The sequence below is a fragment of the Condylura cristata genome, unplaced genomic scaffold, assembly GCF_000260355.1.
Source record: "Condylura cristata isolate star-nosed mole 26May11 unplaced genomic scaffold, ConCri1.0 scaffold00004, whole genome shotgun sequence".
Lineage (NCBI taxonomy): Eukaryota > Metazoa > Chordata > Mammalia > Eulipotyphla > Talpidae > Condylura > Condylura cristata.
The window spans coordinates 57017191-57034492 of NW_004567105.1; the positions used below are offsets into that span (position 1 = coordinate 57017191).

At 40.7% G+C, this 17302-nt stretch overlaps 1 protein-coding gene across 5 annotated transcripts in view; it reads left to right on the forward strand.

Moving 5' to 3' along the window:
• ERC2 (ELKS/RAB6-interacting/CAST family member 2) overlaps positions 1–17302 on the forward strand; it is a 782253-nt gene that overhangs the window by 572283 nt on the left and 192668 nt on the right. For 4 of the 5 annotated variants that reach the window (XR_001145038.1, XR_001145040.1, XM_012720433.1 and 1 more), the window contains 2 exons: positions 1784–1931; positions 3358–3486. Coding sequence is in view for 2 of the 5 variants with exons in the window: in XM_012720433.1 (XP_012575887.1) it covers positions 1784–1931; positions 3358–3486 (277 nt within the window). In the remaining 3 variants the exon portion in view is untranslated. The remainder of the gene's footprint in view (positions 1–1783; positions 1932–3357; positions 3487–17302) is intronic. The other variant, XR_001145039.1, reaches the window with a different exon arrangement.

Here is a 17302-nt window from a genome sequence, read left to right on the forward strand (position 1 = left end):
TTTTCTAAGTTATCTAGAATGTTGCAGAAGTGACACAGCTGTGTGGACAAGACTTCCCCAATGGAAAGGAGGACTAAAAACACTAGAAAAGTCATTTCCTCTTCAAAAATTATCCCAGAAAAATCCAGATCAAAATTTGCAATAAATGAGGCCATAAATTGGACTGTAAAGATAGGATGAGGCAAATGTAATAAGGTTCAGAGAAATGAGTGATTAGAGATTAAGGAGGAGTCAAACGTTCTAATTTTTTTCTAGTAAGAGAGAAAGGTGTCCAGCAGTGTCTTCCAGAGTCTTTAAGAAGTAGAAAGCTGACTTACTTACTCCCGGAGCAAGCATTATTGGCACCCAGTATACTTAGTGCTCTTCTAGAAACTGGATAATAGGTGTGCCCCAAACAGGTGATGTTCCATTTTCATGGGGCATCAAATCTAGAAAGCAAGCAAGTAATAAGTACCTGAGACTCTTTCAAATAGTGAAGAATCCTATGGGGAAAAAAAATCAGTGTAATGTGACAAGCCAGTGTGATGAGTATGAGGTGGAAGGTGAGGAGACACTGCTAGGGGTAGTGGCTAGAGAGGGTTTTTCTGAGAAGCATTTGTGCTGAAGCCTAAATGATGAGGTGCTGAGTACCGTGAAGGTGTTGGTGAAGGCATTCTGCTCAAAGGGAATGGGGAAAGCAAAGCTTATGTGGCAAGACCATGCGTAATATTTTCAAGGACATTAAAGAGCTTTGGAACAAATATGCTGGAGCCTAATGACTGAGAATGAAGGGAAGTAAGATGACCTCAGGGCCAGTTGTTGTAAAGAGTCTTGGATATCAGTAAAAGGTCTGGATTTCAAACCTAATGAGTGATGTAATGTTTTTTCTCATACAACAGAATGGTGGAATACAGATTTATAATGTTTTTCAAAAAGACTATGGTCTCTGTACCAGGAAGACAAGTGAGTGAACTCTGAGTAGATGCTAGTGATTAGAAGTTTGGTAATAATGTACCAGTTTAGATAAAGGCAGCATTTTGGAGCAAATCCTGTTAAAGTTTTTAGTGGATTGACTCTGGATGGAGAAGGAAGGAGAGGATCCAAGGATGACTTTTATTATAGATTTGGGACATGGGGTACTTAATGGAGTACTTAATATAATTACTGCAATAAGGAAGACTAAAGAAGGGATGGTTTTCCATGAAATAGGAGGGTAATATCACTGTTCACACTGAAAGTGGAAATGTATCACTAATATTGACAATAGTAGAGATATTTTCAGTGCATCCTTAAATGTGTTGAAAATATTTCTGCCTGACTACAAAAATCTTGCATGCAGAAAATAATATTTAGTATTGAAATTGCTACCCAATTTTGTTGGTTTGCATTGGAATACCTACAACTTCAGTTGGTGGGTGAGGTATGAATGGATGTAGGATTGTTGTAGGGATAGATGGTTGGATGGTTGGGTGGCTGGATGGGTTTGTGGATGGATGGATAAACAGGTAGATGGATGAAAGTGTCTTAGAAGTGAATGTTCAGATTGACTCCCATGTCGAATATGTAGCTATGTCAATGAAGTCATTGAAAGATGCCTTTTTTTTTTTTTAGAGCACACCGTGCTCTCAAGGATTCTGACCTAAATTACTTTGTTTATTCTGAGAGTGAAAGAGGTAGTTTGTCTTAAATATTACCCATAATTCCCTCTCATGGAGCTAATACTCAGTGACTCATTTCAACTGTGACAGCTGACTGATTTATTTTTCACTTTATAAAAATGATCACAATAATCTTTATTTATCAGACAGGAAGCACTGCTTGCAGCAATCAGTGAGAAAGATGCTAACATTGCCTTGCTGGAGTTGTCTGCCTCCAAGAAGAAAAAGACGCAAGAAGAAGTCATGGCCCTCAAGAGGGAAAAAGATCGATTAGTGCATCAGTTAAAACAGCAGGTACGACCTACTGCATGGAAAGTGTCCTTTGCTGGGTTGGGGCCTTGGGTGCTTTCTCTGGATTTAGCTGCTCTTCATTTTTCCATGTCCATCCTGTGGGCTCAAGCAGCTGAAACCAGATAGGAGTGAAATGGCCCGAGTTTTTGCTGGAACATCATTCAACTGCTCTGTGCATGTGCCTGGATGTCTGTGGTTTGCCACCAGTGCTGTTTTCCTTTCTCTTTTGTTAGCATCATCTCCCCAGAAATACCTCGCAGCTCTTTTCCTTCCAGTGGACTTTATATGACATCTGAAACTAAATCCTAGATACTGTGAATTAAATTCTGGCACCTTCTTTTCCATTGGACATGTTACTTTCTCTCTTGCTCACTTTCTGGGTCCTACTTAAAAAAAAAAATCTTCCCTCATCTAGTTCTTTAGATTTCTTCCTCTCTTTACATCCACTGTTGGTTCTTCAACTATTTCTTTCAGAATTTTTCAATGTAGGAACATTTTCCAGGCCCTTGCATTGCTAGCCATTATTAATTGGATGTTTAAAAATCACCCGTTTATCCTATTATCTTTTTTTCCTCCACTCTAAGCCACCATATTTCTTCTGAGGGTAAAGGAAGGAGGTACAAAGTTCTAATTTGTGCAGAAAGTTCTTTGCTTTCTGATGGGTTTTTTGGAAGTAATTTCAATGAATATAATTTCACCTGAAGACTATTGCAAATCATTCCTGAAATTGTCAAATATTATTTCTCCATATATAACCTGGGGACTTTGGGGAGGTATTCATTCAATTTCTAGCATTATGAACCCCACTCAGCTGATGCTCTGGCTCAGTGGTCTGAGATCTCACAAGGTGACTGTCACCTCTTGGCAAGGGCCACATGTGGCTCTGATGCTCTCTGAATGCCACATGGTACCATGTAAAGTGTGTCTACATCAATGTAGCCCCAGGACTGGCCTCTGCCTGCTAGAGTGAGCATAAGGAGAGCAGGAAGGGGTAAGCATTCTCCCCACAATTGGGTCAGCTATTTCCCTCCTCAGGAAGGAAAAGTCATCCTGAGGCCCCAAGCCAGGGTCCATTTCTCATGGGTCTGCCTTGCTGAGAGAGAGAGAGAGAGAGAGAGAGAGAGAGAGAGAGAGAAAGAGGCCACTGTGCCTTGGTGCCCTCTCCTGCAAAGGGAACGTCTCCTACTCGCTGCCAGACATTGGGGTCATTCCACAGAGTGGCATGCCTTGCTAATGCTGGTTCCCGGGGACTGGGGACAGCTTCATCTGACCTCCTTGTTTGGGGCTGTGCATCTTCTACACTGGGTTTTCCACCCACTTGGCCAAAGAAAGTCAAGACAAGCCTCCTTCTTTGCTTTCTCCCAATTCCTTCCCTGTTTGCCCTGCATCCTCCCCTCCTGCATCTAACCATTGTAGCTTTCTCCCACAGGTTTATAGACCTAGGAAACAGCCCCTGAGCTCGAATATACCATGCACTTGTGATGCTGGCTACAGCCCAGATATTACGGCCACGTACCACGGGTCAAGCTACGATGCTTACATGATCCAAAGGTCTCAGGTCAGTCAGCTGCTAAGGAGACACTCACCCCAGCACAGAGGGTGGGGGTGCAAAAGAGCTGCTTCCTATCTTGATCTCCACCTGTTTCATGAATTCCAGCACTGGGGTAGCTATAAAGTCTGGGACCATAGATGACAGCATTATATCTTTATTTGTAATGTAATTTCATTTATCATGCATTTGCAAGGATTCTAGTCTTGGTGGCCACCTTACCAGCAGGGTCAGCTCTTCTGAAATGACTTGGCATGGTTGCAAAGTCAAGACTTCCAAAGGCTTTACTGTCAAGCACAGCAGAGGGATTTTTCTTTCTGTCTCTTAGGTACTTTGCTCTCTAGATCTCCCTTTACTTTTCTCAGCAAGGAATTTTTAAGGCTGGCTTTTTTTCTTTCTCAGCATCATGAAAATGCACTCCTGGATTCCAGGAAGGATTGAGTGTAGCCCTTCAATTTGCTCCTGGGAAACTGCACAAAGCTTTCATTATTCACAACAGGCTTGGTTTTGGGTATCATGGGGCACATTGGGGAAACCCCAGCCATGTGAAGTTAGGCTCCCGCCTGGCTAAGGCAAGGTCTAAAGGGCTGTTGTGGGTAGGCAGTGAAGGAGGAGGATGGGCTCCTTGGTGATGTCGGTTTGAAATCTTTCCCCATACTTTACCTGTAAGGAAACATATGTGGATGTATGTATCCTTGTAGCAAATGATAATGACTCCAGGACTGACTTATTTTTATTTATTGAGTGTTTATTCTGTGCAAGGAGTGTATATAGTATCCTTTGGGGATTTTGTCCCATAGTCAGTGACACACTCACCATGACACACTCATGGCACTGCAGGGCTGGGCCATGGTGCTGTAGAAGTGCTAATACTTTGCTCTTTGCAAAGCTTAATACTGTCTCCTTAAAGCAATACCATGAGCCATTGATCAGCCCCCATACCTCAAGATATCCTAAGAGATACCCAGTTCTAATGCTTCAGTTGTGGCTCCCAAGCTGCTAAACGGCAAGAGGGCGGGAGGGGGTGGCTTGATGAGGCCAAGAGCCAGGTTGAGATTCAACTCAATATTTAATCACTGAGTGATTGTTTTGGGTTAGAGTGCTAGGCATTTTTGGAATGTATCATTGACAAAGTAGTGATGCTTCATGGAGCTTACTTTTTTTTAAATGAAGGTAGGGGCAGAAAGGCAATAAACCTTAAACATAATTAATTAGTAAGTTATATGGTAAAAAGGGACAACTGTACTTCTATAAGGGAGAATAGGAATGCCAGAGTAGGAATAAGGGACTGGTGAAAATGTAAAATAAAGCAGACAGGATGGGCCTCGTTGGGATGGTGACATTTAAGCAAAGGCTGGAAGGAGGTGAGAGTGTCCTATAGATATCCAGAGAAAGAGTATTCTGGAAGAGGGAACTGTCAGTGCAGAAACGCTAAGGCAGGAGGAGCATGCTGATGTGTTTATGGTGTGTCTGGAAATAGCAGAAAGGCCAGTATGGCTGAAGAAGAATGAACAGGGATGTGAAAAGGTGAACTATCAAGAGATTAATGGCTGGAGTTGGCTGTAGATGACAATTGTAAAGGACTTAATAAAAGTAGTCTGTCTTTGAGCAGAAATTCTCTGCAGTTGGGAAGCGGAAGGTACCACCATACAGGCAGCCATACAACAGGAGGAGTTCCCTCAGGTGTCACTCCAAGGGCTTTGGGTCAGGCTGCCCTATGAGCCCACTCTCCACACCTCCTGGTTAACCTCCAAGGAGTTCCAGTGCTGAGCTTGCATTTTTTAAACCTATTGCCACTGCCGCTGACACCACAAAGAATAACTAATACCAAAACTTGCTTGTCATGACAGGTGAGATTTCCAAGTGGAGTAGGAACAGGACCTGTGGACAAAATACCCTCCCTGGCAGTCACCACAACATACCAGTGGAGTCCTAATCCTTCCTTGTTGAAAATAGGTAGGCAGCTGGACATTAGTGCCCACCGCCAGCTGTTGAACTATTCAAGGTGATTAATGATGGTGTGCCTTGGAGAAGTACAGCTGGTCTGCAGGCCAGGCCAAAGATTTTAACCTCATGGGCAGATTTATCATCTTTTCTAAGATAAATCTCTTGATACACTCATTACCTTCAATCCCTTCCTGCTGGCTTCCCTTGTTGGTGGGATAAAGACATTCAAAGCAACTTTCTTACTACCTTGTGATTCATTCTGCCTGGACCACATTTCCCTCTTCTCCTCACCTAGTTAATGCCTATTCATCCATTCAGTCTCAATCCACATCAATTTTTCAGTCAAACCTTTTGGGACTTTCTCCATTGTGTCAAATCTTCTGTTTAGCATTCTTGTAGCTTGTGTGCAACACTCAGTGGCACTGTAACAGATGCAATTTCTGCATTTGTTTCATGATTATTAAAAAATGGCTATATTCCCTGCTAATTAATGAGCTCCATGAGAACTAAGTATGTGGCCTCAATTTATTTTTTTGACCATTTTTCTCCTAGTACAATTGCTAGCCCAAAGTGAGCATTTAGCAAATATTTATTGAGTGCATAAATGAATGAATCACCAGAGGAACTTACTGAAAAAGAACAGTATTTCTCAGTCATGACTTTAGATAAAATTTACCCTCATAATTCTTACCCCACTGTTCCAGGCAGCCACCACTAGCCTATAGAAGTTGGTGTAAGAGAGGGGACTCTGCCACATGGTGATCACATAATGTAATGTAATGTAATGTAATGTGATGTAATGTAATGTAATGCTATGTCCTTTCTTGCCTGTTATAAAAAAATTTTAAGAGATGCCTTTGTTTGTACTTGATTTTTGAAACAGAGGCTATTTTGTACCTTTTCTCCAATTCTTGTCATTATACTCTGTTTCAAATCCCCTCCAACTTAAGGGATTCTTTGTGAATAAAATGCCACCCAATTTCCAGGTGCAGCAGAAGTTATTCATTGACAAAGGGTGTGCTTCCATTTCATCTGTGCAGATTTCTGAAAGCCTCATAAATCAGTTCACCTAGAACACCTAAACTCCTGTTAATTATCTGTCAAGTGAGCCAGAGAAGCTGATATGAAATGAGTTCAGAAATTTCAACTATGCTTAACAACAACAACAAAATCTTTATGATGCTCTTTAGGTGTTGACATTTGAGTTGGATCTAGACTTAAGTATTGTGTAAAGAAAAGAGATTAGTACAAATGAACTTTCTGTTGCTTGTTGCATAAAAGAAGATAAAGACTGATTTTGAAAGAAGACATCTATCCAACTTTAGTATTCTTTTTTGTTCTTTCTCTTAGGAGATTAGTTCTAAAAAATATTACTAAAAGTTACCATCTTTTTCTTATATTTGGCCTTGAATCCAATCCCGCCAACTTCTTTTCTCCCACTCTTGAAGAACGGACTGACATCATAATAATTAATTCTGAAATCATTGGATTTTCCTCCTGTTAAAGGGTTTTTGAAGAAAGCTTAAACCTAAATCTTCCTCCCTAAGCCTTATTCCCAAATGTTCCCCTGTGTGCTAAAGTAGTGATATGCACATCCTTGATGAAAATGCCTTTTGAAAATGAAGGCCAGACACTATTGTTTAGTTAAAATTAGAACCAGCTATTTCTCAGAACCAGTTAGGATACTTTTGTGATCAGAGATAAATTATGCTTGATTTTCTTTTTCCTTTCCTACCAGTTCTGGGCATTGCATTTAGCTACTAGGAAACACACTGGTCAGTTGAGAGCAGGAAGGCATTAAAACAGGCATACTAGTCCCCTGGTTGTCTGGGTTTGCTCCCAGAGTTTTCAGGGCAGCTAAAGTCCAAAGTTCAAATCCACTGGAGGCTATGCCAGATTCCTATAGTATAATTTTTGGGGGTAGAGAATCATCCTCTGCTATGTGGTCCATGGGACTATCTCTCAGAGTTAGCCAAACAGGTGGGCAAGAGTGGGAGAAGTAGAGTCTGTCCTGCAGAGTGTTAAACAGTGCCTGCTTTAAGGGTGAGGATCCTAATCAAAACTGCAGAGATAGAACCTTCCAGTCAAAGAAATTGGGAAGTCCCAGAGTAGGAAAGTAGACATTTCTTCTCCATTACTTGAGGCCACACACGTTTGTGCTTTGTGTCTACACTTCCATTGCATTGTATGCAGATGACTTTTAATTACCATTCTGGTTTAGGAGATGAGCCCAATTAAACAGCAGTGGAGGAACTCCTTGCAGTAGGGTTCCCATAGTCTCTTGTTGTGGTTGGATGAGTTCCAGAAAAGCTTGATTTGATCCCAGCATTGTAATGCATCACAGACTCGCCCCAGATCAAATTGCTGAAATGCAAATGCATTGGTTTTCACTGCAGACTCACTTTGGGTTAAGCCGTTCATGTCCCACTGGTAGACTCTAGCCCCATCTCTTATTCATCATTGCCTTTGATGAAAACTGTCTTTACAATATGTTCTAGAGAATCTCTTTGTAAAACAGACACACTCAGATTCCTCCACAGCAGGCCAAGACAAGGCATTCTCATGGAAGTAAAACCTTAAGTGCTTGATTTTCCTAAAGGCAATTTCCTCTTAGTTTCCCAGTAATTGGTCAAGAGACTAGTCTGTTCTCAGCCAGGAGCATCCCTTACTGTAGGTGACTGATGCCTTCATCCCAACACTGAGGGACTCCATTCAATTTGCCAGTGGTAACAGAAAATAGTAGATTGTGGTGGTAAAATACTTTGTTTGTGAATCCTTAGAGCTTTCAAATCTCCATTAAAAGAACATCTTCCTAACACATCAAGTTGATTCTGATGAACCACTTTCTCACTCTTATTTGAGTGAAACCATGTTTTAGAAACCACTTTCTAAACATGCATCGAGTACTTTCCGCAGGAGTGTGCTGAAAATTCTCAGCCTCTCCAAGAAGATGTTGACTTGGTTCTTAAACCTTGGGTTTTGATCATCAGTAAGACAGAAGAGATATTAGCTCGTGAAACATACAGTGCAAATTGCTATTGTTTTTTGGTGCAGAGGGAGTAAAAACTGAACAAGTTTTCTTGCTGGAGAAGACAGGAAATGCTTCCTGCAGAAATAGAAGTTCCTAGACTTTTAGATTGGCAGTCCACAGTCTGTCTTTGTGACAAATGCTTATCCGACCATGATTCTGTCTCTTCTCAAAACTAGTACAAGTGTTAGTTTCAGAACGTACTCTCTGCTCTTTAACTTTTTCACTAATGAAACTTTGAAAGACTGATTGCATTGTTCCACTTTTAGAAATAGCCAAAGGGGTCTGGGTCTGACTTTTAGGTTTCAGAGTGATTGGCCAGCACTCCTCCAGCACCTCACAGTTGACAGAGCACCTCAGAAGGACAGACTTAGCTGAAGGTGACCAAAGCCGAGAAGAGTGTGCAAATGCCCAGAAGAGCTCTCATGCCCCATCTCTGTCTCTTTAATTCAAATTTCACATCTGTGCTCTATTTTTAAACATTTATTCTTTAAGTGATAACGCATGTTTTACCAAACCTCTTATTGGATTAGACATGTTTGAAATCCCCAAGACTTTAACTTGTTCATGACTGCCTCTAAGAACATTTGGATCCCTCACTGAAACAGAGCATGGAGGTGCAGGAAAGTTCCCAAGATGTAGGCCACGACAGAGCCATTGTCCTTTGGGAAGGGAGGGGTCTAGCTGTTGCCCTGGATAGATTTGGGGAATCGTAGACAGACATTGTTTCCAAAGGACTGACTCATGGCAAATAAAGTGTATTGCTTCCTTATTCATCGTGATAACTTTTTAACTTTCATTTTAGCTTGGGAAGAACATTTTATTATTATTATTATTATTATTATTATTATTATTATTATTATTAACATACACAAGAACTGGGCTACAGACCAGAGGTGTAGGGAGTTGTGGGGATTCACCAGAGGCAGAGCGAGGAGCAGAACAGGCAAATTGACTGAAGTACACTGCTGAGGGGAGCAGTGTTCAGGTCAGAAGTCTGCTGTGCCATTGGGTCAGCTCCCTAGTGGGGAATAGAACTTGTGCTGCAGTGGCTGCGGAGAGCTTCATAGTGCTGTGCACCACCAAGGAGGGCCCATGGGAGGAACTATTTTTAAACTAGCACTGTGGAGTTAGCGATTAAAACATTGCTTATCATGTAGTCCTCAGAACAACTCTGAAAACCGTATGTTCTTTATCCCATTATGGAGATGAGGAAACTACAGTTCAGGAGCTGGGCAAAGATGCTATAGCTGGTGAAGGGTCTCACTCCAAAGCTCCTCCATGGACAGGTGGACTCCAGCCTTCATTTAGGCCATAACCCCCATGAACTGGGGCTAAAAAGGAACATAAAAAGAAGGCTTTATTCTGTGACCCTGACCACCACTCCCAGCTCCCAGCCCCTCCCCTGGCCCCAACTGGCTCCTGCTGTGACCCTAGGTCACATGTGCAAGCTGGGGAAGGCCACTTATCTCTTCCTGCATCATCAGGCTTCACCCACTGCCAGGAGAGGGAAGGGGCTGTAGGCCTCATCAGGTGCAGTGCATTTTCCAATTTTTTGCAGAAAATGTTGGCACTTGCTTCTTCAGTTTTGTTTCATTCTCAAGATTATCTACTTGTAAGCCTTTTTACCTTTGGTTTCTGTTTTCTTCTCCATCATTTAACATATAAAACAGGTTTCTTCTGGTCCCTTTCTCTCTCTCCTTTCCTTCCTCTCATCATATAATTAAAAGTCCTTTCAAGCTGTCTTCACCTTATCATTTCAAATGAATTGAAAAAGGATCCGACTTCCTGCCCTCACATCTTCCTGATGCTGAATTCCAAAATGAAAGAAAAATCCTTCCCTCCCCCTTTCAGCTTCATGCGACCCCTTGAACAATTTTGTTAAAATCATACTGATTTTGTCATTACTTGGCATTCCTGTGCAGACTGGGTTTGCCCTTTTCTGATTTCAAAATGTATTCTTTTTCAAGTAATAATTTAATAGGTAAAGGATTTATTACCCTCCTCTCAAAAGAACAAGCATCACTGCAACTGAACATTTTCAGTATTTTATATTTACTCTTGCACTGCTCCATGCTCCTTTGGAGAAGATTTCACTTTCTTTTTATTATTTTCTACAACATGCTAACGGTAGAATTAAAAGTTCCGGAATTTCCTATGCTTACAGTTTTTTTTTAATTAGCCAATAATAATGCACTATATTAAAAAGTAATAAAAAAGTAATAAGGATTTAATTTTGTAACCATGCTCATTCTGTAAATAACACTTCTCCATAGGAGGTTTATAAATAAACATTTTATAAAATTAATATTTGTTCATTATGGAAACCTAGAAAACTATAAATAAAAAAAGATAAAATTACCCATAATACCACCACTCAGAAATAACTATCATTGAGATTTATAGTTTCCTACATTCCATTCTTTACACACATATTTGAACAAAGACATGACATACCATATAATAAAGCTTTTAGTCTTATAAACATTTAATGTTGTGTGTATTTTCCCACATCTTTAAAAGATTTCAGAAACAAGTATCATGTTTGTGTGATTTCTATCATTGACATAATTTATTTTGTCATTCTCTTGTTGAGGAGATTTCAATTTATTTTTTAGTTTTTCACTTTATATTTATACTTGATGAACATCTCAGTCATACATTTTTTATTATTTTATCTCATTACCATCACTTTCCTGAGGATTAATGCCACAGGATTGAAAGATTGGAGTTCCTGATGTTTGAAAGATTTGAGAGAATTATGAAATAACCCTCTCCTACAAAGGACTTGACATTTGTAAGTTTGAATGCAAATAGCAATGTCCATTTTAAGTTCATCAGACTATGCTCTGATAATATGCTACTCATAGAGTTGGGATGAAATACCACTAGAACAATGTAAGTGATCAGTAAGCTGAAAGGCAGAGGGTTCTCAAAAGATCTTAGGAAGTAGGCATGGGAAGAGGTGGGCAGTTCATTTAGCAAATATATATATTACGTATATATTATATACTGGGTACTTTTCATTGAGAGGCCAGCAGTGAACAAAACACAAAGTCCTTGCTCTGAGGGAAATTATATTCAAGCAGAAGAGACAAATAAGGAACAAAATAAAGACATTCACTACATGGCATGTTAAATGACAATAAATGTCATGGGGAAAAGATAAAGATCATGCTCTGTGGGGTTATCTGGGGAGCAGTTTTGAATAGGGTATTCTTGGATGCTCCCCTGAGAAAGGGAGGTGAGAGCAAAGGCTGACAGGGGGTTGAACCTTAGAGAACACTGTATGGAGGGAGCCCTTGGGGGTGGGGCAACTGCAGCTAGGACAGTTGGAATCTACTTTCTGTCCTTGCCCCAAGTGCAGTTGCTGAGTTGACAAGGTGGGGGAGCCAGAACCCCACAACACTGGTGTTTAGATGAGATTATTATTTTTGTTTAATATGTATACAACGACCAACTCCACTGATTTGGTCATCCATCAGAATTGTTGTGCAAACTGAGTTTGCACAACCTCGTCCTGATAGGGCCATTGGGAAATGCCATTGGATACAGCCAACATGTCTTTATTCAGATAATCTTTAATAGTCCGAGGAGGGAATTGTGTAAAGAGATTATAAGTAAAAATTGGACAGAGAGGTTTTCATTTCAGAAAACAATGAAAATTGAACAAGAATGGCAACTCAGAAGGTATCTATAGGTGGTTGTTAGGTGCCAGAAACCTTTGATTGATTGGTTTTTCTAAAGGCTCATCCAGCACTCCTAGAATTACAAAGATGGCTCAGAAATCAACAAGACACCCATTGTTTTAGGCTACCTTGGGTACGACCAAGCCCCTTTGGGTGCTAGGGCAGGAAACAGTATGTGACAGAGTTTCTGTTTTCTGTTTTAATGGGTTTTAGTCTCCAGTACTAAGATGTCTGAAGCAAGCAGCTATCTTGAATTTACATTAAATTCAACAAGGCTACCTACTTACCAGAGTAGCCCCAGAAGGTAATAAAAGGTACAAGGAGTGAACTAATTGCTCCTTGTAGATTTGGTAGTCTGAGACTATTTCCAGCCCATTCACAGGCATGGTGCCTTGAATATTTGATTTACATCAACAACTATGAGGGTGCACAGGCTAGTGACAGTATTTGCTCTCAATAATATACACTTGAATAGAAGAGGATGCATTGCTTAGTACGATATTACACACCAACGTATCTTGAAAATGATATTTCAGGCACAGTAGAGTATTTTTGGTGTTTCATGACAATCCTCAAAAGTTCCAGGACTCATCTTCTTCCTAACTTTGCAAATAAGGGAAGTAGCTACAGCGCTGCTGAGTAATAGAGACAGGATGCTCCGTGAGTCTGTTTGTTGGAATGGCCCTGTGTCTGACATTTCAGTGGGATTGCCATCTTTCCCACCAGGGGGTAGTTGCAAATTCTAGATTTCCAAGACAGAGAAGGAAGACTCTGAAATTTGCCTCTTTGGTTTGTGTCTTTTTAACTTCTCTCCAGTTACCGGTTGTGCAACGCCACACAGGTTAGCTTAAATGGTGATAATGTTTCCCACCTAACTCCTAGAGCAGCACTATCATGAAACATCTTTTCTGGAGCAAGGTCTTTTAAAAACTCTGAGGGCTACACCAATGTTGAGGATATGGATTTCAGTTCAGAGGTGCTATATTACTCTTCCCCACAATGTAGCACTGTGCTCCTAGAAATGACAGTCTCCCACTGTCTCTGGTGACAATCCATTGACACAAACCTGCTCCATATGATATGTTCCTTTGACCAAAGAAGAAAGAACTTGAGTGGCAATGTTTATAAATAGGTCCCCCTCTTCTGTTTCTCTGGGAACCAGACCATGATTTATCCTTGAAGAAAAATAAATAGTGCAGAAGGTGCAAACATTGCCTTGAAAGAAGTCAGCTCAGTGTGGGTTCAGACATCTTCCTCCCAGGAAGGGAGTGTCCAGACCTCCCAGCCCTGGTCTTGCTTGTCCAGGCTCCTGGGGGGTCTGCCAAGATAGGGTCTTCTGAGGCTTCTTGAGCTGAGATTGGGCTTCCAGGGAGAGCTTTCTAATGCAGCTAGTGAGCTTTCTAATGCAGTTGTTAGTGAGGCAGGAAATCAAAAGACTGATATTTTGAAAGGGGAGCATCGTCTCGGGATTATTTTTTATGAACCAACGACATTTAAGTGTTGCTGATTTATCTTCATATCAGATACTATGAGCGAATGTCCCAGTTGCCTCTTTGTGCTTTTGGCAATCATAGATGAGAAATAAGAATGAGAGGACCAAATCAGAGCTGGCTAGCCCAAAGTTCAGGACTTTCAATCTTCTTTACTCCAAATATGTAACTTAGAATTGTTTCCAAAGTTTTCCAAGTTGCAGGTGGACACCCAGCTTGAACAACAGGCAGAGTAGATTCCATCACCACATTTTCTGCCTCCAGAACCATTATCCTAGATTGGAGAAATGCCTGCATCTCCCCTAAGTAAATCTTCTTTGTTATCACCTTCTGCTTCTGAGGGTCCTATTTCTTAATAAAGAAACCTTTTGTCATGAGAAGAGCTTTCTACTTCTCCATATGATTGGGACTCCCAGAGGCCCCTCCAAGGCTGCTCCACACACCCTCCTGTGTCAGGGCTGGAATGAGACCACACTGAGCCCAAGTGCCTTAGAAGTTGGAATATAAATTATGTCAAACCCTATTCAGTTTTGTAACATTTGCTAATCCTTATTAGATATGGATAAATTCTCATGGCTTAATTTGGCATGTTGAGCCAGTTCTTCAGATTGTCTTTGGGGACTGGAAAGGAAATGCACAACTTTACTATAATTTTTCTTTTGTTTCTTTAAAATAGAACATAATTTTTTATTGTTAGCTGGTGGAAACTTTGGTGAATCGTGGCCAACTGTGGCTCACCCCCACAGGAAAAAAAGCCTCAGATTTTAGCTAAGACCATATTCTTTGAAACAAACCAGAATATTTGATTTTTGAAATATCTGCCTACTTAGAAAACATGCTGTTCAACAAATATTAATGTTCTGACTAAGACCAAGAGAATTGAGGAAGTAAGAGCTACAATTTCTCTCTGAGAAAAATTGTAGTAGTGTGATGTGTCATCTTTTAGTTTAATAATGACTCCCCTAGCCATGGAAAGGTCCATGTCGCAGGTACAGCCACAGGAATTCACAGAGCGTCCCTTCCGCTCTTGGTCCTTGCTCTCTCCAAAGTGGAAGGAGCTGGGTGTGGTTCAGAAGTCATCACACACATATCACAACTTTGGGCAGATCCTGTGATTTTGTTTCCATTTCTGGAATTAACTCCAAAAAGGAATATTTGATATTTGGCTTTCCCTTTTTTTCTGCCCAGAAGTTCTGTGTTGAAAACCATCGTTGAGTATTTTAAGTGAGATGGTTGGAAAGCCAATGTCACATTCTTCATTCTTTTATCAGCATCACATACAATTTGACCATGAATGCTCAATAATCACCATTAGAGAATATGCATCTTGTCAAATTTGATGAGTCTAATAAGGCTTGGGGTTGTTGAATTGGTTCTAGAAGCAGCAAAATTATTTAAATGAGATTCTGGTTGTGCTCTAACCACAAATTTGTTTCAACAGGTGGATTTTGTAAAATTAATGAACAAGAATTCCCTACTGGGAATTTTCAGTGGGATTCAGTCAGACAGTTTTCATCTCAGGGGTTTTTTTTTAGAAGATTGGGGCATAAACAAGTCAGATTCTATCCTTTTGGCCACACCCTGTCTTCAGCTTCTCTGAATGCAGGACCAAAATTATCCCCACATCTCATGAAATTCTGTTGAAAAATGTAAGTCCCTGTTCACTGTACATAAAAGCAAAATCACTTTTGGAATGTTCCGTGTAGCTCTGAGAATCCAGATAGGGATCAGGGAAACAACACATCTTTTCCCCTCTCTTCAAGCTGTTGATTGACATATGGGAAGTGACTCTTCCTTGCTTTGAAACATCTATAGCAAAACCGTAGATCTAATGTCTAGTTTGTTGATTAATTTATTAGTTTGTTTTTATTATTATATTTTTGTTCTCAAACTCAGAAAATGCAAAAAAAGGAAAAGTTCTGGGAATGAAAAACAAATGCTTATTTTCCAGTTAAAGCAATATTCTCCTGATAGTTTGCCAGGATATTGGGGATGTTTCTTAGATCCTTTACATTGCTGAAATGTAAATCAAAGAAAGAGCTTCCGGTATAAACCAAATAAAAACCACACAATTATTCAGAGACAGAATTTGTATAGATTCAAACTGGGTTTATACCTAATAAAGCCAAGATCTTTACTGGCATGAAGCTATCAAAGAACCATAAAAGAAAGAGGTCTCTGAGGAAATGAGAAAACTTGAAAAGGAGAATAAAGGAACTGCTTCTTGATTTTCTTCAGCAGGCATGCTAAAAGAGAGTGAAAAACCTTGGATATTTTCTAAGTATACAGAGATTTCCAGCTTAGAAGAATTTCCAAAAGATTACTCCAGTACCCCCACAGACTCATGGATAAAGAAGGTTCGCAAATTAGTAAGAAAAATAAAAGGAAAGAATTACAAAAGCGATAGATTTTTTTTAAAAGATTTATTTTTTTATTCATACAGAACTGGGGTACAGGCCAGAGATGCGGAGGGTGAGAGGATTCACCAGTGACATAGTGGAGAGCAGAACAGGCAGATCGACAAAGTACACTGCTGAGGGGAGCAGCGGGCGGGTCAGGAGAGGCCTGCCACACCATGTGGTCTCCTCCAGGGCAGGCGGGGATCGAACTCATGCTGAAGTGGCTTTAGCTTCTTGGTGCTGTGCTTTAACCCACTGCACCACCAGGGAGGGCCCGTGATACAGATTATTTTAACTTCCAGTTCTCTACAATGTTCTACCTCAAGGAAAAAAATCTAAAAAAAAAAAAAAATCTGGAGTGTCAATGTTTAAAATAGTTATATTAACTTTGCCAGCCATTCTTAGACCTGGTTCTGTTTTGACATGACCTGGTGAGCTTCTTCTTTACCTTCATCAAACAGCAGCTCCAGGGCCAGCCTTCCCACCCAGGCACACAAAATCACAGGGGAGGAGACCAAAACTGTTGAGTCTGATTAGCAGAAAAACATTTGAGAGATACTAAGCTAATGGAAAAAAATCAGCAATACCCAACAGTGCGAACGAACCTTGCGCCCCCAAATGCTTGCTCTCATTCTATAGATTAGCTTTCACATCCCAGCACTGTAAATATAAAATAAATGCCAAGGTTTGGGATGCCTGTAGGCTGCAATTTTGACCAGAAGAGATGTAGCTGGAGGCTAGTATGAACCCATGTAACAGGAGTGAGGGTGGCAGTGAAGATAAGCCTGTCAGCACAGGGCACTGTGTGATAATGGAGAAGAGAGACAGTTGGTCAACAGAGGTTATTGTGCACAAAGAGGATCTGAGCCTTGTTCCAGACATTCCAAAGCTATAAAAAGGAATCGGAAGCTGCAGACAGAGCTCAGGTGCCTAGGGGACCTCCCTTGCTGTCCAGCAACCTGCTGTTGCCATTTGCACAGAATCAGGGCAATATTGGAAGTATATAGCTATTCAGGGGCTTAATGTTAACCATTTGACCCAGGCCTTTTGACCACAATTGTAGTTTTCTTTACTCTTCAGGACATTCCCAGTTAGGAAAATTGTCTGAACTGGGTGCATTTTGAGCACAGCTGCAATGGAGTATTTGGACCTGGTTATATAGGGAAAAGGCATTCCTAGTAAGGGAGAGCCAGGGTAGATATGAGTCTGTGTCCATGAGATTAGAGACAGACCATCTTTGGGAAATTTTTGTGAAGGAAATGGGGAAGGGGA